The 27,594-nt window shown below is 37.3% G+C and overlaps 1 protein-coding gene and 1 long non-coding RNA gene across 2 annotated transcripts in view; both read left to right on the top strand.

The window, feature by feature from the left end:
* The first annotated feature begins 562 nt into the window (after positions 1-562).
* LOC117791028 lies at positions 563-22,829 on the top strand. Its single transcript, XR_004618014.1, has 2 exons — positions 563-962; positions 22,548-22,829. It is a non-coding gene; the product is annotated as an uncharacterized LOC117791028 (long non-coding RNA).
* Positions 22,830-23,351: 522 nt separating this feature from the next.
* The window catches only part of LOC117792675, a 54,565-nt gene continuing 50,322 nt past the window's right edge, over positions 23,352-27,594 (top strand). The window contains exon 1 of the mRNA XM_034632893.1: positions 23,352-23,457. Within this exon, the coding sequence (XP_034488784.1) occupies positions 23,352-23,457 (106 nt within the window). The remainder of the gene's footprint in view (positions 23,458-27,594) is intronic.

Raw genomic sequence — 27,594 nt, 5'->3', positions numbered from 1 at the left:
CACATTTAAATTCGAGTTCGCGTATCGCGTCCTTTTACATTAAATCGTTAATCGTTACGGCCGAATAGCCGTGCAAAACAAGCCAAGCCACAATAATCTGTTAATCGAGTGTGCTAAATCAGTGCTGCGAATTCATTAATAACCACAGTGATTAATTGTTGAATGCTGTGTATGCTGCCTATGCGATTTGTGTTCGACTGCGAGTGCGAGTGTGTGTGAGTGTGTGTGTGTGTTTGTGTGTGCGGAACGTAGTAAGTGCACGTGCAAAAAAGCAAAACATTCTTTACTTTTGTGTTGTTATGCAAATTGTGTCGCTTGCTTCAGGCAGCAACAACAGCAACAGCAACAACAACAGCAACAATAACTGAGTGTCCGTCTACGTGTGTGAGTGAGTGAGTGCGAGCCAAAAGCGAGGCATACTTTGCGGCGTTCGCGCCCACAATGCATAAATCAAAATACACATTATTGAGTCATAAATAAAGTTCGCATCGCTCGCGCTTCCCTACTTTAAATAAGGCCCAAGGCGTCAGTGCGCAAAGGCAAGGCCAAAATTGATGCCTCGCATCCGCACAAATACTTTGCCATATTTTTTGCTCAATTGTTTGCCATTGATCCTTGTTGCGCCCATTCTTCCGTACGGCAACCCTCTCTTGCCATCAAACCGCCCGCTCAATTGATGATGCGTGCGTCTTGTTTGCTGCATAAAACTTGCTCAATGCTTACACGCCCTTAAAGGCAACAGCATCAGCAGCAAATATAACAACAACAACGACAACATAGAGAGTTATAACAACAACAACAACAACAACAACGGGCACAACGAGATTCCCTCAGGCTGGTTTTATTACAAAGGCCGTAAAAAGCACCCAAAGAAAAAGAAAAAAAACAAAAACCAAAAAATAAGAAAGCAGAAACAAAAAGCGGAGTAAATGCCACTGAAAGGATACAACGCGACTTCCTGTGTAAGTGCATACAATATATTTAGCTACTTAAATATTCCGAAATATACTGACAACACAATATCGACATGTTCTCCCAAATAAGCATGTACATTGTACAAATACCATACCATTATCACATATACTCATAGTAAAAAAGATTAGCTTAAATGTCAGTGTTGGAAAGCACCAAGACTGTGACAGCTCAATGCCATTGCAAAGGCTTATCTATAATTGTCTGATTACTTTTTGGAGACTGTTGTCTGTTTTATATTCATGTAATTCTGTTATATGCTAACACAGACTACAAAATAATGTTTCTTTAATTGAATGATTTCTTTAAAAGGATTTTAAAGCTCCTGATACATACATACATTTTAACATATTAATAAAAACTTGACGATCTTTTAACAGTTTGTGATTACAAAAATTTCAAAAAAAGTTTTAAATATCTTTATAAAATACTTTTGTAGCAGAAAATTTGATAATACTAGGATATGCTTTAAATTGTAATTAGAATTATTGACAACAAAGGAAATTCAAAAAAATACTTATAATATTAAAGGTATTTATATAATTCACTCATAATGGAACTATGTATAAGACTTTAATTTGATTTTGCAATTATGACAGAATCATTTATTTGCATATAAGTCCTTGTTATTTCATCCGTTTGCTTTTATTCGTATTTGTTTGTTTGCACATGTAGCGTATACGCAACTTGTGCATTTCTGTGTCAGTCAGTCATTGAGTCAGTCAGTCAGTCAGTCAGTGAGTCAGTGAGTCGAGTCAAGTCGAGCGACCGAATTTGACTCGGCTTTTTTTGAAGTGCTAGTGCAAGTGCTAGTATGTCTGTCGTCTGTCGTGTTGGTCTGGCAGAAAGTAAGCCATGAAAATCATATTAAAATGCTGTCTGTGCATAACCTACTTTTTATTTCTTCTATATTCGACGCAGTACTATATACAAGTTTCTTTGGCTCTTAGTATGCATGCATATATACATATAAAGATAGATATATATAAAGTGTACATTGTTGCTGTTTCACTTTTGCTGAACACATCTTTACATCCTTATGCACACACACACACACACACACACACACACATTGCATTGCTGCAGGCGTTTGCCAAATGCGCTTTGTGTTGGCGCCATTGTCAACATGCCGAGGATATTTTTGCATTTTTCGGCTCAGTCAGCGCAACGTGGCTTGGCAGTGCGCCAGTGCGTCAGACCAGGATGCGCAGCACGGCTCAGATTTTGCCGTTTAAATTATTAAAATACCTTCAGCCTAAGATAGTTGAAACTTGCACATAAATCACATAACTGGCCAAGGGACAGAATAACCTGACGTATGCGCAACTTTAATGTGTCGACAAAGACGGCAAAGGAAACGCAATGAAAGGACATTTTAGGCTCTTAAACTTTACACACAAGTTGTCCGAACTGGGCCATAACTCTAGAGCAAGTTTAATGCAGCATGTAAATATTGTCGTGGCTCACGAAAACTTTCACTGCTGCTTTTGATGACAAGCCTCAAGGACCAGAGCGAGGATGAGGACGAGAACATGCCAAATAGGATGTGTAGACACGAACAAGATTCATATTTGTACATATACTATATATATCTCTTAGAACGGTGACACGTGTGCTGACCGAAAATGAAAAGTTTTACAATTAATTTGAATAGTTGATGAGAGCTACGTTGGGTCATGACGAACTCTGCAATCGATCGATAACTTAACAAAGTAAACAGATGAAATACTTCTGAGATCCATCCAAAAGCAACACTGAAAAGTGCAGTTAAAATGCTTTAAAAGTCAATTGCCTCAGCTTGTCTTGCCTCGCATGGACTATCATATTACAGAGCCAGATACAAAGGGCAAACACAATACGAGCTGTTAAATAAAAGAAATCAAGGCAAACCGACAACGAGCAAACAGGCAGCAGCAACAGAAATCAAAGTGGCAGATATAAGCAAATAATCCATCAAGTGGCATTAACTTGAAACAATAAATTTCACTCAGCTGCAGCCGTGCTGCACGGGTGCTGTGATGCCGTGCCACAATGGGTGTGTGGCAATTGGCTTACTCACTCGCAAGCTGCCCCCCAACCTCATTCAGCAGTCGGCACTTGAAGTGCTTGCCTAATCAGGTTTCAAATGCCTAAGCACACACACACACACACACATTACGACTCTCGGTTTGTGATTGCGCTTACATAGGTATCAGGTAGCAGGCTGCAGGTGGCATGTGGCATGTGGCAAGGGTTTAGCTTGTTGGGGTTGCGGATTGGTAATCAAAGCGGCTTGTACTCAAATGCAATGGGAAATTAAATCTGCGCTTTGATTGTAGTCATGAGTAAGTTGTAGGCTTTTAGCGGCACTTTTAGTTGAAGAATTAGCTTTTAGTCTAGACAGTTTCGATGTTATTTTTTTTTTTATATAAATAGTTCGTTTTTGTCTAAACTGTTTGAATTTCAATTAAATAAAAGCTTCTGTTGACTCTTGTACTCAGCTCAACAGATAAAATAAAAAAAAAATATTTTTATGACTTATTGAGCTGACCCTGAACAAATTTTTTGGTTTGATTTAAACTAAAATCAACATGAAATTAAAATCAACAATTTACCAGAATATGCTGTCTAGGTTTTATAATTGCATTCCAGTTATTTACTGAAGTTTTCAATAATTCCTTAGAGCATATTCCACTTGAAATCTTGGTATTGGCTAGCTCCAAGTTTTTATCTAAAAATTGAGCTTTGAGTTGCTTATTCTTGTAAATGTTAAAATTGATTTCAAAATGGCAAACGATGCATGTAATTGGACGATGCTAAATGTATTTCGAATTTACATTTATTCTGCCTTGCCAATAAGCAATCGGAAAGTAAAATTACCTCGGTTTGCTTGCTCCTAAACAAGGCTACTCTATTTTGAATGTTGACCCAGGCAGGAAAAATAGAATCAGCATGAGAATCAAAATAATAAACACAAAAGAGCGAAAAATGCCGACGGGAGAAGTGAACCTAAAGCAGCAGCTGTAAAATGTGAACTCATTCAGATGCTCGACCTAAATCTGCGCCCAGAAACAACAAAAAACAACAAAGAAATGCAACAGCACAAAACAAAACTCAGTCAGCAGCAAACTCTTAACCAGCTTTCAGTCCAAGTTTGCTAACCAACTTCACTGGTCAGCCACAGTTATACACACACACACAGACATATACACACAAAACATTGAGTGCACGTGATTTTATAAAGGGTATATCGCATGCGATACATGTAATTAATTAAAGCTTTTAAAAGCTTATTAAAGCTGCAAACAAACTTAAATGTTTTGATCTTAAAGCATATTTAGAGCTGAAATCTCAAAATTTTGAACGTCTCACAAACATCTATTTAACTGTCGCAAAAGTTGTAAAAAGTATTAATATATAAATATAATAATCTCTTTTTTGATTAATAATCATTTGAAAGTTGTTGAGCTCCATCAGATCACATTGTAGTTTAAATTTGCTTTTCATAGGGTATCTATAAAGTGCATTCTCTACTTGAAGTAAGTCTTTTGCTCGACAAGTGAGGCACGCTTTAGCTGGCTCTACATTTTGCGGTTTGTTGCTCCGTTTGCTTTTGGGTCTGTTTTTATATTTCGCTCTTTCTATGTTTCTATACATTTACCGTTGGCATTGTGGGCGCATAATAGCCTGAAATTAAATCAGCAAGCGCGTGGCCAACTTAAAATAATAGCCATTGCTTATGTTTAAGTAAAATATGTACTTTACTCTTAAGTATATTCGAAATAAGCGAGCAGTTGCAGCTGCAACTACAGCTTGGCAACTTTATTTCTTTTTTTTCTTTATTTTTTGCGCTTTTTTATACTTGCTACCTGCTTACGTATTTCCGTTTCCGCTTGACCCACCCTTTGAGTCAGTCAAGCACTCTCTTATCGTCGCTGTTTTTTTTTCTTTTTCCCTTTCTTAATATTGCATACCTCGTGGCGCACATTAAAGAAATTTGCTTTTTTATGTTTGTCTAATGTTTAGCTGCAACGTCAATTCAGGTCCACTATAATTTTGCTTCTGATGTGCATTTGATTGCTTGGTTTCATGTGCTCAAAATAATTTGCTGTTTGCTCACTTCACTGACTCATGTAAATGATATTTATTTGAGCTAGCTGATAGTTACCACATATTAATAATAACAATTAATAAAGTGTGGTTCAAGTACGTATACTGATTTCATGATCTATATGTTTCATGTGTCAGCCCTTGGGGTTATTGATTAATGGCTAAAATCGCTACTTAATCTAATAGCTTGTGTGCTTTTTTCGTTGACGAGGCATGTGTTTGATTAGCCTTCAATGCGACCACAACACACACCCACATATCAATACGAATGTTTGTGTGTGTTCGTGTGATTAGCATACATTTCTTACAAATTTCATTATTGCTCCCACTGAATAATTTATTTAATGTGAGTTGTATCCCTGTTGTTGTTCCTGCCGCGAGTGTTGTTGTTTTTATTATTATTGTTACTAATGTGAAATAAAACAGGGCTGTAGTTTGGCTTCATCTGATTCACGCAATGGAAAAGGTTATTACTGCTAGGATTTAAGTATATAATATGAAGCAGGAGCTAAGAAATAAATAAGCCCACATTCAGTTACTTTTGAAACATTAAATATGCCAATAAACTATGAATTTTTATTAATGCCTTTAATAAATATTGTAGAATACTTTTATTAAGGTTTATAAATACGGAAAAGCTTTCGTCACACGTTTGTCAATTAATTTCTCATTTCATTCATGCTTTGAATTATATTTATAATTAATTTAGAATTGTTTACTAATTGTTTCCAATAAATAACTCTGTGAAAATTATTTTGGATTGATAGAAACTCTGACTTTACATTACACAGATATGATTCTAGATATTTACAAATTGAATTATTCATAAATTTTATCAACATAAATGCGAAAGCCGCAAAACAAATAAATAGACTGACAGCAGAAAATTGTCATATGAAATGGACAAATAAAAATGCCATTCAATTATCTAGAAAGCAAACCAAATATACTCGAATGAAAATTAATTTGACATGTTTGACATTTTGGGCAAACAAATATGAAAATCATAATCAAAGGCGTAACACAAGAACAACAACCATATATATGACACAGGAGTTAATAAAATGCCTACTATGTTACTTCATCTGTACTATGTGACATACGTGTATGCAGAAATAAAAACAGAAACCATATTTGGTTGACGAATCAATAGTCATAATTTACAGGGAGGTGGTGTGACAGTCGCTTAACCCCTTGATTAGCGTTGCTTTATACACATTTGTACTGCTGTCCAGCTACTCATTTTCAAGGCGAATGTGAATATTTATCATAGTTTTAAGACTTTTCCCCTTTGTTTGTTAAATTTTATATATTTTTTTTGCCAAAATTTCCTAAGCAGTCACGCAAGTTTCTGCGTCTCAAGTGAGTGTGTGGATGTGTGTGTGTGTGTGTTTGTTTGTCACGCATAAAACGTTGACAGCAAGGCAAACAGATGGCTATTAAAAGCAAACACACGTAAAAAACTAAAACCGAGTCGAGCCTAAAAGTATGCAGTAGAAAAGTCGTGCAAGGACGCACACAATTATGTGAGCATATGAGTGTCCGTGTGTATATGTGCCTGTGCAAAATAAAAAGCAAAGGACTTGCACACAAAACCAAACAGTAGAAGCCATAAATGATGATCACCATTGCCAGCTGATGATGATGATGATGATGATGATGATAATGATGGGGAAAGCAGTGTTGATGGTGACGTGTACAAAGAAAGTAAAGAAAAATGACAGCAGCGGCAAAAAAGCAGGCAACAAAATATTTCCTGTCTACGCTTTAAGATTTCCTAGACTCACACACACACACACATACATTTATTCATGCTGAAATTGAAAGCGCGTTGCATGTCAGCGACCCTCGCCACGCCCCCTTGTCTGCTTAGGCTTCGCTTATGTATGTGACGAGCATAGAAGAAGTTTGCGCCTCGTATGAAAATGATGCCAGCACACGCATCATCGTATCCTTCTAGGTGTGTGTGTGTGCTGTTGGTAAGCACAGTATTTTTGCCCGCTGTTGCAGCCTTTTGATATTCTCTTTTTATTCATTTTGCACAATTTAGCGCGCCATCAAAATGAAGTAGAAGTTGACTGTTGACTGTTACCGGTTTGCTAATGGCAAAAGTTATTTTTACGTCAATGCACAAGTGTGTATCTGTTTGTTTGTCTGTGCTCTAAATTATTTGTCTAGCCATTTGGCTGTTGCCTTAGACCTCAGATTGTCGTTAAACCTTTAACAGAATTTTCTATTAAATTTTTGCATTTGTTCCGGCATCCACTTGTGCCAAAGTCATCAGTTAATATATTGTCTAGACTATAACATCTCATTTTACATGTGGCAATTTAAATTTATAAGCCATCTCTTCTTAACCACAAAAATTCAAACACTATATTTTTCGGTCAATTTGCATAAAAACTATGCGCTTTAGAAGCCTTTTTTATGTGCAGTTCCGAAGCTAAAAGCATATATAGATCATAAATTATGCATATAGCTAGTATACATGTTTAGTATATATGTATAAATATGTTATATACTTAGTAGTGAATGGTTGCTGAGGCAACTTTCAATATTGCAGATAAATAAAGTAATTTTCTCACTAATACCACAGAGTAGAATATAATAAAAAAACGAAGTAAAAAAGGAGAAAGCACAAACTAAAGCCAAAACTTGGGCTAACAATTTGGCGAACAGGAAAAAGTTTCACACATTTTTCTTTGCTTTTCATGGCAAAAATCGAAGCGTAATCAAAGCGGTCAAATACAAACAAATGCTTAAGCTCCAACTAAGTAAGTGTGCGTGCTTATGTGAGTGTGTGGGTGTGTGTGGTATAGTAGTAGTGGTAGTATTGGTAGTATGTGGCTTGGCGCGTGTGCGGCCCAACCGGAAACGACAGCCAGTTACGTGACTTTTATATTTTCAACGCATTTTTGCTGGGGCCAAAGTAAAAGTCTTTGCATACGTATTGAAAGGATTTGCATGAATAGAGCGAATGGATGGAGAGCTGTGATATGCTCGTTAAAACGAGACCCTGTGAATCTGACGACTTTTTCAAAAGCTATAGCAAAAGTTCAATATTGCACCTTTGACGTGATTTTCCTTTGGCTTATGCTCATGCATAGACATGCGCTTTAAGCACTAGTTAGCTGGGGGGCGTGCTGGAAACGCAAGATCAAATGAGAAATCAACAGCTTGTGCAGATAAAGGCTAATTAACTTAAAATCCAGAGAAAGAAAGGAAGATAAAAGTAAGGGAAGAGAGATATAGAAAGGGAAATAAAAATAAAACGAGATTCGAACAGTCTACTATAATTAAAAAATGTACAATATCAGAAACAACAATGCTGGCTGGTGTTAGCTAGCATCTCAATTAGGGCAAATTGGCGTGTCATTAATGTCAATTGGTTGTCGTGGAGCGGACGAGGAGACACAAAGTGTGGCAAATGACAATGAATAGGCAAATGGCAACAACGAAATTAGCGCATGACTTTCACGCGTAAAATTGAAAATCATTGCTGCAACACCTGCCACTTGAGGCAACCTACTCACTTAGTTGCCCCGACCCGCTGTGCCGCTGTGCCGCTCTTCCGCACACGAAAGGCATTACGTGATTTTCGTTTATGATTTCTGCTTACTTCTTAAGCACTTCCGTTTCCGCCGCAATGAGCATGGCAAGCTGCCGCCATTTTGACTGCATAACACTCACACATATACTCGTACATATATTGAATACAAATATATGTACAGATACACACAGCAACACAGAGTTGCCCTTGTCTTAGCCATAAAAATGAATATTTATGCTACACATTTAGGAGACATAAACATGCTGATATATAAATATTATATATGCATGGCCATGGTCTGTACTTGTAACTGTATGAGTACGTATACTGCATATATGTATGTAGTACATGTACCTATAATATACAGTTGGCATGCATCAAATCGCATCGATTATTGTGTATGTGGAGCATTGCCAGAATCTCTGGGGCTTTTGCACGTGGCTCTGCGTCATTTGTCATGGACAACAGCAGCAGCAGCAGCAGCATTCGAGGGTATGGTGATTTATCATATTTACTATAGATATATAGAGCAATAGAGAATTGAGAATGGAGACAGGTGGAGAATAAGGGATAGGATGGGAGCATAGTTTGCAGCACAGGTGCAAGAGTTCAGACTTCTAACGCAATTTGTTGCATGGCTGTCGAGCAGCGTTTTATGGCAACACTAGAAACAAGTGCGATCTGATGCAGAACAACTTTTCATGCTGGCCAGTCGAGAGAAAGAGCCATAGAGTTCAAGTAAATAAATGGATAAGTGAGTCTGTGCACATACACAGATACACACATAGTTATCAGCCGTAAGCATGTGTTGTTTGTGTAAGTGCAAAGTCTCATTTAAGTGCTTTGCATAATATTTAAAAGCAGTAAGGATAGGGCAGCTTATCCTTGTTAGCCAGATGCTCATAATTCCATGTTTTCAGCTATATGTGAGTTAGATACTTTAATTATATACGTGCTTCTAGTTAATACTTTTCACATTAAGTGTTTGTCAAGCACTTTGGCAAATTTAATAGATTATTCAAATCAGTATCACAACTTTTGCATTTATTAAAATTTAGAAAAAAAAACATTTCATATTGTCTTTACGTAAGTTATATACAATCAACTAAAGATGAAAAAATATCCCATATTTAAAGTAAGGCACTATAGTCAGTTTAAATTTACACCATAAATTAAAAAATATAAAATTAATTGGTGTAAATATAATTTTTTTTGTAAAATTTTGCTGCACAAAATGCGTATTAAGTTATTCATCTCAGTGCATATTGAAAATACTTTGAATCTGTTGCCACGAGTAACCAGCACTAATGACTATCCACACCCAACAAACACCCACACAGTCATACATAAGCAAGTAGAATTCAGAAACCACATATTAATGTGGCTGTCATTTTGGAATGCAGATTTGCAAATGAAATGCCATTTTAAAATTGATTTAAAATCTCAGTTTAAACTATAAATCTGCACACACACAGATAGTCCGACCAACAGACTGATTGTGAGTTATACCCACAAATGTATTGGGATTAATAAAAACCTGCAAACAAATCGCATAAATTATTTATGAAAGATGTTAGGTTGCCTCCGGCTGCTTTGACTGCTCCGCCTAATTTTCAAACGAAAAGCGCACATCAAACGCTTAATTGCGCACACAAAATGGCGGAGAGCAGCACATGGCTGCTTTTCCTGCCGCTTTCATAGCCCACAGCTATTAATAAGACGAGGGAAATGCAAAAAATAGGAAATCATATTTCTGAAGCCGAAGTGCTTAGTGCCTTAAAATAAATATATATATATAAATAGTTAATTCTCTTAAAAAAAATTTAAAATTGTTTTGATGATGACAAATATTGTTAATAATTAGAGAAATTAAAATTTTTTTTATAATATAAATAAATAAACATTATTGAGTTTTTATGAATGTAAATCTCTATTTGAATTTTCAGCTTTTTAATGAATCCAAATAAGTTGCTATGTTGACCAAGCTAAGGGTATATAAAAAGCAGTAAATGCCATAGCATAAATCAAGCAAACTGAAAATGCCGCAGAAATAAGAAAACACATAAATAAGTGACTGTAATCGATGGATGATGGTACGAGTATAATCCCACTCTAAATTTGCGCATGAGTGTGTGTATAAAATAATATAGACGATTAAGCGAATTGCGAATTGCAAATTGGCGCACAGACGACAAGCGACACACAACAGCAGAAAGAGCGAGATAGAAAGAGGAGAGAGAGAGAGAGAGAGAGAGAGAGAGAGAGAGAGAGAGAGACAGGGCAACAGCAAGTGAATGGGAATGTGTTTGCATATTGAGAGCTTGAAACGATTTGTGGCCTTTAATGTGCCTGCGTGGCACAACATAAGTGAACGGTAAATGTAACTGTAATACTAATACTCATGTAGATGTGCGTGTGTGTGTAATTTGATCGCCCGGCTTGCTAAAATGGCAAAGCTTTTCATTCCTCCCGCATACTCAGGCAGCTTCTCGCCGCTGCTTATTTATTTATTTGCTACTTGAGTGTGTGCTTAAGTGTGTGTGTGTGTGTGTTTGTGTGTGTGTGTGAGTGCGCGCGTGTCTCGAGGTGTGCTTTAATCGAATCAATAATTCAATTTTCGACATAATTTTGCGCTGATTTTGATTGATTCACACACATTGCAGCTGCCGAGTCTGGGCGCGGCTCCAGCGGCGTATGCGCAATGCGTTTGCGGAACATAAAGTATTGTGTGACACTTTTCTTGTCAGCTTGAATCATTTTCTAAAGCCGAATAACGAGTCTGTGTGTGCATGTATATATATGAGGTGCCCACAAAAAATGTGTTTGCTTAATTTGATCGATGTCTATGTGGTTGTTGCCGTCAAAAGCCGGCCAAAAAAGTAGGCAGTGCTTTTTGTGGTGATGGCACTTGTTAAACTAAGGCGACAGCAGCTACATCAAAGCACATTAGTTTGTATGGCACACAAATTGGTTAGGCAGGCACTTTACACACCAGTACACACCTACTTCGTTCACACACACATACACCTGCATGCATACATACTATACTATCAGTATCTAAATCTGCCGTGTGCTCCATTTTTCGTTTGCAGAAACAAAAGCTGACGAGTACACGAATACAACGGCGCTAAAGTGGGCTAACGTTGAGTGCAAAGCGCCCAAAAAGCAACGTGTCGCTGTGGGGCATTGCAAAAGCTGACATTTATGCGGGACTGGACGGTGCAGGGGGGTGCAGGGGGGACATGGGGGAGCGTGTGTTAGATAGCGCCTGATATGCCGTTGCTGGCTTTGATGGTGGCACTTCTTGTCTATGCCCAATCAAGGCTGAAGTCCTTGTGACTTCAGGCCAAGCATCCTTTGCAGCTCGTTGACGGTGCTGGTGCTGCTTCTGCTGCTGTGGCTGTGGCTGTTGCTGTTGCTGTTGCTATCATGTTGTACATTCAACCGGCGGGCACTTTAGCATCTTTGACATATGACAAAAGCAAAACAATGTGCAACATTTCGCCATTCGCCGTTCATCCTTTGGAGTTTCGGTGATGGCTGAGAATTAAGCTCATTAGGCTGAAGCGCCATTTGCTTAATTACAATACCAGGAATTCTTTAATTCGCAGCGTCCTTAGGAGCACAACCAACGAGTTGCCACGGCAACAGCAGCTTAAATGCCAGCACCACGCTTATTAATTATAATTTAAAGATACCATTCACAATCTTTGCAAATTTATTTAAATTTAATGCTCAAAACTTTCCAACCCGCCTCCCATTTTGCCATAATTGCAAAATCAATGAATTCAAATTCGTATAATTACACAAAAGTTTTTGAGGCATAGCGAGTGCTGAACATCTGCTAATTAAAATTGTTATTTTTAGATAAAATCATAAAGATGCCGATTAGAACATATAGTAAACATTGAATAGTTAAATGACCACTCGATTTGAAATGCCTTCAAGTAGCCAGAGTCAAGCCAGCAGATGCTGCAAAGCAAACCATTTAATATCTCTGACAACAAAAGCGGCAAACAAACTGAGAGCTTGCAATGCTATTGGCAAATAAAAATCGATTTTGTTTTGTCGCTGGCAGCAGCAACAAGACGTACAGCAGCATCAAGGGGAACAAATAAAATAAAAAACACATAACAGGCAGAGAGACAGATTGAAAGACAAAGCTAATAAAAAAAGGCAGCGATAGCAAAAGATGCCAACACCAGAAACAGCCACAGCAAAAGCAACAGCATTCAGCATCTAGAAAGGAGCAGACAGACAGATAGACGGACAGACCGACAGACAGACGGACAGACAGACAGACAGAGTCGTTGAAGAGTCGTTGCTATTTGATATTGTGTTAAAGCGTTGCGTCCTGTTTGTTATGGCCAAAGACAAAGAGGGGAACAGGAAAACATATCCTCTGACACTTGATCTGTTGCAAATTGCTAAAGGTCATGGAATTTATTTATTAGCGATTGCCGATAAAAATGCTCACAAATATATTAACTAATTGACAGTCCCCAATGAGCCGTCTGTTTATATTCCTAAGTCTATGCCAAAGTATACAGCTACCAGCAACTGATTCGCGTTAATGAGTGATCAACAAATGACAGAGGTGAAGGATATTTGTTGTTCACTGTTGCGACTGCCCAGTAGAGACAGTACGACTTGAGAGGATTAGACTAATGATCAACTGCATTTTGACAAATTGACATTCAATTTGATGACAAACTGAACTTTATTCCAAATTGTCATTAGTTTTCTTTGGCATTTACATATTGATTGTGCAGCTAACTAACTGTAATTGATGATGATTGTAATTGATTGCCAATTGACGCTTGGGATGTCAGTATCATTCTTGACATATTATTACAATTGCAATTTTTGTGTCGTCATTGAAATAATAAAATAATAAAATAAATATATTTATAAGCAATTGTAACTCTGTCCCTTTCTCCTCAAAATTATTCGGGACTCTGTCAGCGAGATAGGTTGCAGTCTCTGTTCATGTCCTTGTATGGTTAGTGCAGAATCTCAGCTCAATCATCAAAGTGCAGCGACATATTGAAACTTGACAAGCAGTTGGCTATGTCGATGCATACGACAAAGGCAGCGAGCTGTTTGGAAACCACCAAAAGTTGATTCCACAAATAGACTATGTGTGTGGATGTGTGTGTGTGTGTGTGGGTGGTTGGGTGTGTGGCACGGGAGCTTTGTGTGATGCAAAATTCGAGCCAACGAGCGCGTGCCAAGTTTCAAAGGCTTATGAACTGTTGCCAGCCACGCCCACCTACATTGGAGCGGTGAAAAATCAGCGTGTACAAAGACTATAGAGACTGTAGCCAACGAGTATGTCGGGGTGTAGCTAGCTTGCCATCCTCTTTAGGTATTATAAATCAAAGCAGCCATTTCAGCCATTTTGCCTATGTAAAATTAGTTGCGTAAATCCCAACACGAGAACGCACTTGACTCAACCGTCTAAACGTGCAACAGCCGCAGCAACAGCAGCAGCAACAGCAACAGCAGCACCGACAAATTAAGCAAAGAGCTGAAAGTTATATAACTAAGCGAGCTCGCAAAGAGAGAAAATGAAAATGAAAATGAGAGCAGCTTAAATGGCAGTCGGCTTGCTTAACTATGTGCCTAACGTAACGCTCAGCGTGTGTAATAAACCAGCACTAACCCGTGTCCTTTCTCTCCTACACACACACATACACAAACACCAAGCCACACGCACACACAAATACGTGTCAGCTGTCAGGGCTGACGGTGTCGCCACGTCTTTTGGGAAATTAAAGCATGTGAAGCAAAAAGTGCCTGGCTTCATGTTAATTTTCATTAAAATTATATTAACTTGTAACGTGGCTGTTGGCAGCGTGCACATAACACAAAACACAGGACACAGGCCGAAGGACGGAGGACGGAGGACGGAGGACACAGGACTCAGCGGGATCCAGGCTGGCGACAAATTTTTTAGTGTCCTTGCAAGTTTATCTGGCAAAAGTGAGCGCGTGTGTGTGTGTATGTGTATGTTCGTTCATGTGCATGAGAGTGCAAATCCTGCGGGACACTTAAAATATTTAAATGCGCAAAATAATAAATTAGCAATTTTCCAAAACTAAAAGGCAATACAAAACTTTGCAACTACCCGCTTTTCTCTCACAGTTTTTGGGGTTAGCCAACCAGCTGCTGACCCTTGCTCCCTATGCTTGGCATACTAATTCTTTGTATTCCGGAAACTCTCCGTCTCTAGGTCGTTCTCTTTCTCTCTGACATATGAGACCCTCAACTAGGTCAGCCGGACAATTATTCCCGTGACAATTAGTAAATACTAAAACCATTAGTTAAATAATGAAGGTGAATGCGCTTAACATATGGTGTGTTATAGCGAATAGAACCAAATATGTACAAATGAAAGTTAAAGTTGAAGTTTAATATTTAATATGTCCAGTGACTATTTCGTTTAGCACATATGTCATAATTGTTATTATCGCAAAGCGTATAGCATTCGCTCATTCTAACTCTTATGGTCGAATTTCAAAAGCTCTATGACTTTAATAATGTTAGGTGTTTGTTTGATAGCGATGACTAACGTGCGCTTTATGAGTCCTCTGATATGTCCCGGCTATGACCATTTATTATGTTGGCATATAAACAATATTTTATTTAACATCATTGTCAGCGTGTCCATGTGTGAGTGGGCGTATATTAATGTACAAGCGTGTGTGTGAATGTTTGTCAGTAGAAGACTATAAAAATTGTCAGCTTGGCTTCAGTGCCTCGGTGCGGACTCTTGAGCACAGTGCTGTGAATTATTTCACGCTTTGCTTTATTATAAAACACTTTTATGTTTATGTCTTCATATAACCCAAACATTTTGAGTGTCGTTGCACACATGAGCACACTCACACACACAAATGCGTACCGCAGCTTCCGTTTCCGGTGCGACATGCGGCATTGTTTCTACCGCTGCTTGACTTGGCCTTGTCTCACTTTTCATTGCTCTTCCCACATGTGCTGTAAACATAAATTTGATGCGGCCAGCACATGGAGCATTTTGTGGCAGCCGCGTGACAATAAAGCGCGTCATAATAATAACAAAACGCACAAACATATCAAAATCAATGGACAAGTCGGGAGAGCAAAACGCTTAAACAACTTGAAGCAACGATACATTTAACAGGCCTAGAAAGATAGGCAGCATGTGTTTAATACAGATAAAGAGTAGGCAAGACGGAGTGACAGGAAAAACTGTCTAAGGGGCAGATGGTTGCCATAAAAAACGCGCACTAGTTAATTAAAACAAAACATTTTCAATTAAAAACGGAAGGCATTGCCAGCGGGGCAAAAGCAAGAACAGCTGCGGCTGCTGGTGCAATAGATACACGAACACACACATGGAAACCGCAAGAAATATTCACACCCACTCACGCACACAATCACACCCACACACACTCACACATACAGATTTTAACAAAACAAGCGGCGTTCACGTTTCGGTGCGCAAGTTTTGCTTGTTATTGCAACAACAAAAAAGTGCAGCATACTTATGTGGGCAACGACAGCAACAGCTGCTGTTTGCATAGGTACGTGTATGTGTGTGTGTGGGTGAGTTGATGTGTGTGTGTATGCAATGGAAAGAGTTATTGTCATTGCAGCTGTTGCTCATGCTGCTGTTATTGTTTTTATTACAGTTGTTTTCACAGCACGATGTCAACAGGCAACAGACTTATGAATATATTTAAATAAAATCACATAATGGGCACCCCATTCTCTCACTTTTCCTCACCCTCCTTATCTTACCTTCTCTCCCATTCTCTGTGAATTATTTAAAGTGTTCTCTCATTTATGTTAAAAAATATTACACGTATTTACAGAATGAGAAGAATATCGATACATATTAGTAAAAAAATTGAAAGCTGGTTTAGTTTTTGACTGATTGTTCCTATATGACTTTGATATCAGACTTTATCCAATTTATTTGTGGATGCTAAGGACACTAGCGAATTCACAACCATTGAGTTCGTTTGAGGTATCACAAAAAATAAAGTAAGTTTGATATACATTTATATCCTTAATTTTCGACCCATCTATTCTATAATTGTTATATGATATGCAGAATCAATGTAAACTAAATTTGGTACGAAGAATAATGATTTTTAAAAATTGCCTAAAACTTCCATTCATTTGGTTTTACGTAATTGTTTTAAAATATTTTAACTGTTAACCTTTTGTACTGAAAACAATAACAAAAATACATTTAACTATGGCTAAAGCTCATTCAACAAAATAGCTAACTCCATTGGCAAGTTTTGTAAGTTCCAAAGAAATTGCATTACTTATTTCATCATCTAGAAAAGCTCACATACTCGTAACACGATCCGCAATACAAATTGAATGCCACTGCGAATGCTGAAACCGAAACAATCAATCAATCAGTGAAAACAATCAACATGATTAACTCGTGTCCATTTTAATTAGGCACACAAACATACTCAGACATGGACTAAATGTAAGGTTCTGCATGTGAGCGTGAAAAAGTTGTTAGCACGTTGTCCGCATATATCAGAGACAATTGTTTAGGGTCGTGGTTTCAGTCGTGTGAGCAGCTTAGATTAATGGCCAGTCAACCACAAAACTGGGCCATGTCCTGTCCACATGCATGTCGCTTATCAGTTCCACAAGAGTGGGCGGGGAGACTCACTTTTAGGTTAATAACAGCAGTAGACTATATTTGACTACACGTGTCTATATTTGTGATTGCCAGAAAATCATAATTTTTGAACATTTCTGTTGTCAAAGAAAAGGCCCCAAATAACCACGAACCCAAAAAAGATGCGGTCGGATGCATATTATAAAAATAAAAAGACATAAATAGCGTCTAAGTGCGCCATAGATAAAACTCGGAGACACAGACAGTTTTCTTCTGCCCTCTCCCTACCTAAAAATCCAATCCTCGCCGCAGTCGGATTCGCAGTCGCGTTGCCTGTCTGTGTGGAAGACGCAGACAAATTATGGACAAATTACGTCGACCTGGAAATGAGCAACGGCCATGGAGCTGCTGGCTCATTATATACGCTGCGATAGATGCGCCCTTGTTGTCGCAAAGCTCACCCCCAACTCAACCACCACCCAACTCAACCTTCCGCCCGCCCACGGCACACTGCCGCCCATTTCCTCATCCCTCGGCTCGCACTGTTGGCATGCGTTTGGCGTTTGTCGACTGTTTGGCTTTAGGTTTGGCCTGGCTATATTTAAACTAGAGGAGGAAGTCAACGTCAGGACTTTGCTGAGCCGGCTGGTTAGCTTTTTCATATGAATGTGTGTGCTTGTGTGTGTGTGTGTATGTGTGTGTGTGTGTATGACTATGTATATTTTAGCTTTTTTGCCGCGCCACTTCCGGTCGTTTGTCGCAATTTTTATAATACGGTCCTTTGCCAGCAGCAAGTTGTTGATTTCGCGTCCAACTTTCCCTTCAACATTCCCTGAACTGATTTTTATACACGTTACTCTTAAAATAAGTATAGGGGCATATTGTATTCGTTGCAATGTATGTAACAGGGAAAACGATTCATCTCCGACCATGTAAAGCGTATACATAAATTCTTAAGCAACATTATTAGCTGAGTCGACATCTCTAGACAACATCTCAGGGACTGTAAAAGTTCAAGCAAGATCGGGTTTGTTTTCAATTTTTGCGAATTTTAATAATTTACATTACTTTATCAATTAACATACTTAATTGCATGAACACAGGCTTTTTTTTTTAAGTTTTAATAAATTCAATCGACTACAATTATAAAGTTATTTTTTATTACACTTGGAGCTTAAAATTCCATAAAATTATTAAATCCCCAAATTCATTAACGGTTATCTCATAATAATGGAATTGTTTTAATTAAACAGCGTTGAAAATATTTAGGTCGCAGTCTGGTTCTATATTAAAAATACAAGTTGAAACACTGTCTGTATAGGTTGAAAAAAAAGAATAAATTTACTCGAATAGTATTACAAATTTCGAACACAACGATTTTATTTGCAGCTCTTCAGTTTTTTTTTTTTTTTGGTTGAAATTCAGCTGAGCGAATAGTGAAAATGAATAGGGGAACGGTCAGTCAGGGTAGGCAGCTGGAGGCGAGGGATAAGCCTCGTCGGCCTTTTGCCGGAAATTGAGGCAGCAACATAAAACAAGAAACAAAAGAAAATTGTTTCAACGGCAGCTGCAGGTGCAACATTTTCAGCTGAATTTCAGTTTCCCTCTTTTCGTTTCAAAAAAATGCTTAAGTTGAGGCGTTGTAAATATGTATGTATGTATATATGGATAAAATATTCAAGAGACAGGCTTTTAAAATATTGCTTAATATTGTATGCAGCAACCTGCAGGCGCAATAAGCTGCAGGGGAAAAAGAACGCGTTATTAATTTAAGTGCTCCTTGGTTCCTTTGCCGCCAGTTTAACGCTTGAAGAAATCAATACAGATGACTTTGATGAAGCAATAATAATATAAAGTATAATAATAATCAAACTGTTAAAAGACCTGCAGTATTTAGTTCTTTATATACAACTGTCAGAGCTACAAAAGCTTACAGTCCACAAATACAATCGCATGCAAATAAAATGGAAATGCGGAATACGAAAGAAAACCTCAACAAGACAACGTCACGAGCACGAAAAACCAATGACAAATCGCTACATTTGTCAGTTTCAAAAAGCATGTCAAGCGACTAAATTACCTTTGTATTCCGTCTGTCTGTCTGTCTGTCTGTCTATCTGTCTGTCTGTCTGTGGTTCTATATATCTAAAAGCGTATATGGTGTGCTTATTGATTTCGCAATTTTTTAAAACTTTCTTGACTTTAGCAGTTACTTTTTGTATATCTCCATCTTGCTGACTTTTGATTTACTATAAAATTCAACCGCAATTCATTTGAATTCAATTGTCAAACAAAAGCAAAACTTACCATGAGGGTGTATAAATGACGGTATTCTTATGTGTGTGTGCGTGTGTGTTGCACATCCGGCAAACGATAGCAGCTGCCGTCCCACAGAACCCAAACCCGAACCTGAACCCGAACCAAATTGAGAACTAAAACCAGCTCCTTCTCCCAATGCAAAAGGTCTTGCATTATGCATTTTGCTAGCAAATTTAATGTGATTTAGACGATGAGACCGACATACGGGAATAGAAAAAGATGGCACCATGTCCAAAGCCAAAATGCTTGAGGGGTCATGAACTAAGTTTATTGTGCACATTTAAATGAAATTGCTGCGCTCAATTTATGCGCTAAACGCCATGAGGCATTCACAGGCAGGCAGACACTCACAGACATTCACAGACATTCACAAGCGTTCACTGGCACTCACAAACATTCACAGGCGAGCAGGCAAAACGACTTTATAGTAAGTGGAAAAACTATCATACTCTACTGTAGTTGTACAAGAATATTCACCCAATTGCAGTGCATTCACTGCTTATTCACTTCTGCTCGCTATGTGTTTTTCCTATTCGTTCGTTATTGTTAGGCAGCGCACACGGAGCAATAGTTTTATGAATATCGTTTTTGTTGCCACTTTTTGTTGGTGTTGTCATTATTTTTTGTTATTGTTATTGTTGTTGTTTGTTAGTCTGCTTTGACTGAAATGTGTGCATATTGTTGGCATAATTGAATGCTTTTTGTTGCTGTTCAACATTGGCCAAGTTTTTGCCAACGTGTTCAGGAGTCTAATATGGCATTTGTTGACTCTTTAATATGCAATTCGCAATGGGTTCAGTGACTAGTGAGCGAGTTAAATTTGTCAGGCAAAAAGCCTTTTGAATAGGGTTAACTAAGAGTTTATGATTATTAAATTTGTGGAGTATTGTTCATTTAACAAGAAATTTACTCTATGGGTGGGAAGCACATATTAATGTAATGGCGTAATTTTCAGTCATCAGTTAACTATGTAAGCAGAGAGATAACTAAATTAAAGGCAGCAAGTATTTATTTAATTACACATATAATTTGAATTAAAATCGAAGCCTAGGTCCACATCAAAGAAATTGGTTAAACGAAACGAATTAAATTTGAATGCAGCATAATTAACGAGGTCAAACCATGATCAAAATGACATTCAAAGCTTCAAAGTTATGAATGTCAAAATTTGTATCCAATTTGGCATAATTTTTTACAAAAAAATGAAACCTTTTTTAGAATCAAGTTTAAAGTGTTGTTTTATACCAATTGCGATATAAGGAGTTGATGAAAAGGGAAAACTTGAGATTTAAAATTTTGAATTTTCGAAAATCACAAGGGGGTACCCTTACCATCGATATCGAATCTTGGCGATGGGGTCGAAAAATTTTAAATTTTTTAATTGAACAAAATTTAAATTCAGAATGGATTAAGATGCCAAACCATGATAAAAATTATATTCCATTTGAAAATCGGTTCACTTTTGACAAAGTTATGAAAGTTTGAAGTTGGTCCGACATTACAACAAACATTACAAGTCAAAATTTTAATCCAATTTGGCATGATTTTGTACAAAAAAATGAAACCTCTCAGAATCAAGTATAAAGTGTTGTTTTATACTAATTACGATATAAGGAGTTGATGAAAAGTGAAAACTTGAGATTTAAAATTTTGAATTTTCGAAAATCACAAGGGGGTACCCTTACCATCGATATCGAATCTTGGCGATGGGGTCGAAAAATTTTACATTTTTTAAATTAACAAAATTTAAATGCAGAATGGATTAAGCGGGCAAACGATGATAAAAATTATATTCCATTTGAAAATCGGTTCACTTTTGACAAAGTTATGAAAGTTTGAAGTTGGTCCGACTCTACCCCAGCAACATTACAAGTCAAAATTTTAATCCAATTTGGCATGATTTTTTAGTTTCACGTGAAAGTTGTTCAAGTTGGCACTATAAACAGAACGGTTAGTTTTGGTTAAATTCCCTGCATTATTATATATATTTTGTTGAGAACTAAAAGTGAACTGTTAATCGGCTTAGTGCTTAAGATTATCTGAAATATATGTATGTTGCGGTTGTACTTTGAACTACACAGTCAAATAGCACTAGTTTAGCACTAGTTAGCAACTAACAACTACTTAGCCCAAGTTGACTCCTCTACTCAATCTCTCTCTCAATAAACACTTGCACAGCTCTTAATTACCCAATGCAAACTTAGTCAACGCAACTTACTGAAGGGAGCTGGATGTGAAAGCTAACTGACTGGGGGACTTGTCTCCATCTGGCGCTTGATCCCAAATGGCATTTGCCTTGAGTGGGCTAGAAACTTGAGGTTGCGACGTGGCAGTCACTGGAATGTCATGCAAGTTAGTCAGCTTGTTCGGTGTGCGTGTTAAACAAAAAACGTGGCGAAACTTTCAAGTCAAAGTTTTCCTGACTCCTTTGTCAATTACCTGTAGCCGTAGTTGTTACCAAGAGCCTGTTGGCAGACTAGACTTCAACAATATGAACATATTGACATTTCGATTGCGTATGGCTGGAATCATTTCATATGGGTCATGTTTACATGGCACGTGCTAGCGGCTGACTCACATGAGATGAGCTTTCCCAAAATCGCACACTCACTCACTCACTCACTCACTTACTTACTCACTCACTCACTCACTCAATTAATGTGGTGTGCGAAAAGTTTTGGCTATTCATTTGCTTAGACGTAGCACATCAGCCCCATACAGCAGTCACAGCAGATTGTATATAATTTACGAGCTCACTGTGTGATGCCCGGACAGAGCTAATCTATCATTATTGATTGGCATCAGGGCTTCATTCTTTTATTCACTTCCTCTCTCTGCCTCTATGTGGCATTATGTAATAGCTGGCCAAATGAATGGCCATTTATTTATAGCCTAATCCCAAAACGCTCAGGCGTTGCATAATAGCATGCTACTATGTTCTGTACTAACCACATAAATTTCTGAATATTTTTCTAATTGCAGGAGCACGGATGCACATACATTTTGAAGCACTGTGGTAACATGGCAAAAGGATTTGAAATTAAACTTTAAGCAGCATTAGAATGAGAATAATGTTGAAAGCAGCTCAAAATGTGCAACACGTGTGCGTTTTGTTTTAAATATTTATAAACAAATATCACACACACATGCATACTCCACAGACGAGAACTGATGAGTGTGTGTGGAAGAAACGCGCCACTAAAGTTTCTCGGTCTCCTCGTCAAATTCTATTAAAAATTCATCTTAACGGTTATGCGTTTGACAAAAAAAAAAAATGAATAAATGAATAAAATACAAACAACAAAAAATAAGAAAAAACCACATAAAAAGCAACAACAACAGTGGTAGCAGCCGCAGAAAAAGGGCGACTGTTTGTAAATATTAAAATGAATTTATGTGCAGCGCAAAAGTTTTTAATTAAGTGAAAAAATTAAAGCAAGAACAAAAAGGATTGAAGCACGAGTGCAGCAACAACAAAATCGTAAAAAAATTGTTTAACAACAAATATAAAAAGCGAGAGCGCAAATTGTCACCAACACTCACACATACACCAACAGACACACGCGCGCAAAAAGCTAACAAATCATTTGACTTCTGTGTATGGGCGAGTGTGTGAGGTGTGTACAAGCTCGTATCTGAAATGGTGTTTGCACAAAGTGAAGCAAATGTATTTTAATTTTTTAAGCTCATGTAGCTGCTCTACCTGTATAGTACTCACACATCTCTATAGAGAATTTAAAATAATTATCCATTAAAAACGTGACAACCAAAAGACAAGAGACCACCATGAAGAAATCACTGATAAGCTATCCGTTGATAATCTGTTTTATCATTGGCATCCTGCAGCTAACTGAGATTGAGACACATGAGCACAGCGATGGTTACAAGCCAGGTAAGCAATTTACGTATACTTAATTGTTACTAAGCAAAACTGCAATTTCTTGAATCCATATTTGATGAAGACATTAATGATTTATTTAACAGTAAGATGATTGGCTGTGTCCCAGAGCTCTTCATGTTTTATCTATCGATTATCCAGTTGTAATAAATATTTTTAATATCGAATTTATTAAAATTTTTATATATTTCTGTGTCCACAATAAACAACATATAATTGCTTTTTTAATATTAAAAACCATATTTACCATTGGTTGTGCTGGAGCTGAATATTAAATTTGTATTCGGAAAGCGTTTCCTTACTTTTTATGTTGTTTTTAACTGACAAAGAATCTCGTGAGCATTTAACATATTAAATTTAATTATGCAGCAAAGTCATTAAATTTTAATTGCTCATTTTAAACTTTTTCAAGGCTTTTTTGTTTGTTTACCCGACTGAAGAAGCTCTGCAAGCTGTGAAAATAACAAAACCTTGATACGCAAGAGTTTGACGGGCTTAAGAGAATATAAAATTAACTTTTCAAGTACTCAGTTATAATTTTGCCACTTCCAAACTTTAAAATATTTACAATATATTTTTCTGAGATCATAAATTATTTTCATTTAGACAATCATAGATTGTAATAGTTACAACAAATTTAATTGTGAAAAAAAAATAGATGCGATCATTTATCATTCATGAGAGATTTCTCTATTAAAAAATTCCCAACATTCTTCAGCGTATTCACGCTGTTTTTCAACAATAAAAAATCGTGCACTAAATTGTTGGCGGTCGTTGTTAAATGCAGTATTTAACTACAGATTTGCAATTCTTTTGTGGTATGAGACATATATAGAGAGAGAAAGCATTGCGGACCAGTCCATTTTTTATGGTCATCATTTAAAAATGCGGTATCAATTTTTATATTGTTATTTTTGTTCGGAAAAATGTAAAATTAATAAATATAAAATTATGCAATTTACACAACTTCATTATTAACTTTTTTCTGCAAAGGGCGACATGTGCACAACGCTTGTTTATTGCTCTTGTTGTTATTGGTACTTTTTTTTCATCGTCACAAATCCAAAACGTCACCTGCGTCACCTGCGTTCCCTGCTTTATTGGGCGCCCATTCAGCCTGCCCAGTCTGCTCGTGCAACACCCTGTACCATGGCGTTGTGCCTGCGGTGGCTACGTTGCCCGGCTGCTTAAAAAAATGCATAAATTCTCATTTTTATGTGTCTGCGTTGGACTTTACATTAGCTGCTGTTGCTACTGATGTAGTTGTTGCTGCTGCTGCTGATTATCCCCAGAGTGCTGTATACAAATTTGTGTTCGCATTTTGTTGTTGATCTCTTATTTGCGTTGCATGTATAAATTTATTGCGATGCTTACATTTTCCATAGCTTTGGGAATTTGTATTTAAGGAAAATTTAATGAAAATTGAGTTAACAAAATATTTTCAATGCATTGCTTATACTATAAATTGCCAATACTCGTAAATTCCATTAGGTGAAAGAATATCAAAACTGAGTGATTGGTAATTACAATTATAATTAACGCAGAGTTATAACTAGGCCAATATAATTGAAGGTCTGTTTTATGATTTGTTATGTTATTATAGTCCCTTCTGACACCTGGAAAAGTCTTTAATTCAATTTCAAATGCTCGCTGCCATGACGCTTACATAATAATTAGTTGAATAAATTTCCCCTAAATACACAAGACGCAACGTGAAGAGCGCAAAAGCAAAGAATAAATACCGGCCAGCTGGCAGCGTACTAGTTACACTTTCATACCTGGCAAAAAGGTGCACCAAATGGTCACGTCAAATGCACGTTCAAACAGCACTTAGAGTTTGCCTTAAGTCCTCATCGTAGCCATTCCCTGCGCCTCTTCTCGTCGTCGTCGCCAGCAAATGATTTTCCATCATTTTTCACGCAAAAAGCACACAATTTTTGCGTTGCCGGTTCATATACATACATATAGTAGAAAGAGGAGAGGCAACGACAACGGCATCCTCGGGTCTCAGCGTTCTTGTCAACAGGCCACGTTCGTGTCCATGTCCGTGTCCGTGTCGGTGTCACTGTTTGCGCCATTGCTCCATGGCATGCGCCAGACTGCCCAGGACAGCAGCTGGTCGGGTGGTCTGCCAGGACCAAGGAGACACGCTCTAAATGAAATCTAATTAAAGTGCGCTAAACGTGCATCCTGCTTCGCGTTGCAGTTGAAGCGTGTGACATATTTAAACGATTTCCTCTGCCCCTAAATTTAGACTTAAATAAATTCATTTAAATTTCTAAAAAAAATAGGTAAAATAAGTAAGTTTTGTTATCATTTCATTTAAATTTAGAACATGTAGCTTAAATAGTTTCTTTAGCTTTATTATCGAGAGTTTTTCGATTTCTCAGTGTTCTCAACTTGTCTTAAAATCTATCAAAACAAGGGGTCAAAACGTCAGCTTTACGAGATATTTTGTTACTTTACATACACTATCACATCAGAAATGCGTGTAAAATATTGAATCATAGCTATAGTACATGCAGTGACCATCACCATCATCAATGGAAAATGCTTGAGAGCTTCAAAAAACAAACCGAATCAGCAGTCTATAGATAAATGGATTCAGAAAGTGAGTGAGCACCTGGGGCAGTTGGCATAACATGCGATTTCTAATTCAATTTCAGTGACAGCACATAAATAAAAGAAACATTTTGAAGTAGAAGCAGCAGCAGCAAACCAAAAGCAAAGCAAACGAACCAAAAATTGTAAAAGCAATTCCTTGACAAAATAAAAGGCGCACAAATGTCAGTTTTCCCAGGCCAACGACAACCACAACTACAAAATGTTGTACTACAACGTGAAGCATTGCTACGACGAATCGTTTACCAATTTTCTGACTGCTGCAAATCAAACAAAAAAAAAAAAAAATGGAAGAAAAGCAGAAGCAACTGAAAAACTTTTTAAATTAACTAAAAAAACAGCAAACACACATACATTCAAACAGAGAGAGAGAGAGAGAGAGAGAGAGAGAGACAGAAAAGCAGAATAAGAACGCGACACGTTGTCGCTGGTGTTGGCATTTGGTTTGAGTATTTTAGAGGAAAGTGGAAAACTTTTAGTGGCATGTTTACAAAATAAACTTCAACTTGCAAAACGGCAAAAAAAAAAAAAATGAAGTAAGAAAAAATAAATAAGAAAAATGCTGATTGCGATGAAACAAAACAAAGAAAAAAGGCACAAAAAACTAAAAAGAAGATGATTTTGTTGCGTGGTTGTTTGGGTGGCAGTCCCATTATTATTGTATATAAGTAGCATAACAGCTATGACGGCCATCAGCTGACACATATTTCCAGTGCCAGGTAGGACACACAGTCAACCACTCACAGTGACACATTCACACATACACACACACATAAGAACTGCAAAAAGTTTTTGGCAACTTTTTTTGGTTTGTTGTCATTGTGGGCCAAAAAAGTTTTTTACGCCTTGGCTGCCGTTTCGTTTTTTGTGCTGACAGTTGGCAAACAAAGCATAATTTTTAATCTGAATCTGGCCATGCAAACATTGTTACATATGCCATCATACACACCATTCACACACAGATGGATACATGTGTGTGGGCCACACCTGCACATGGCTTTTAGGCTGATTGTTGATACTTGAAAAAATTATGTTTATTTGGCTTTGGCCTCGATTTTCCAAAACAAATTTTGCAGCTCTAAAAAGTGCGCATTCGACGAGTATACAGTGGCACGCCTTTCGCTTTTGTTCCTTTCGGATTTTTTGGTTTGGCCATCACAAAACGTGACAATATCATCAACTCTGCGTCTTTCCATAGACTTTGTTGATTTTGCATTTTATTGTTTTTATGAGAAGTCCACGTATTTTTAGCATATTTTCAAGACTTGTTACACATCAACGGACATAAAGTGAAAATTTATATGATCAGAATTTTAAATTGCTTTAGTATCTCGATAAAACGGATTTCTGTTACTGAAGTGTAATTAATTTCGATTGTAAAATGCCCAAGGTCTAATAAAAGTAAATTAAGTACAAACAACTTAATATTTTTGTAATATATTTATATTATATGTATAGTATGCATTTGTTGAGAAATTGTGGAATGAAATCTAGACAGTTAATGGCTTT

This window comes from Drosophila innubila, assembly GCF_004354385.1.
Source record: "Drosophila innubila isolate TH190305 chromosome 3R unlocalized genomic scaffold, UK_Dinn_1.0 2_E_3R, whole genome shotgun sequence".
NCBI classification, from domain to species: Eukaryota; Metazoa; Arthropoda; class Insecta; order Diptera; family Drosophilidae; genus Drosophila; species Drosophila innubila.
Note: the sequence above shows the minus strand (reverse complement) of the source record. Positions and strands in the feature narration are given on the sequence as shown.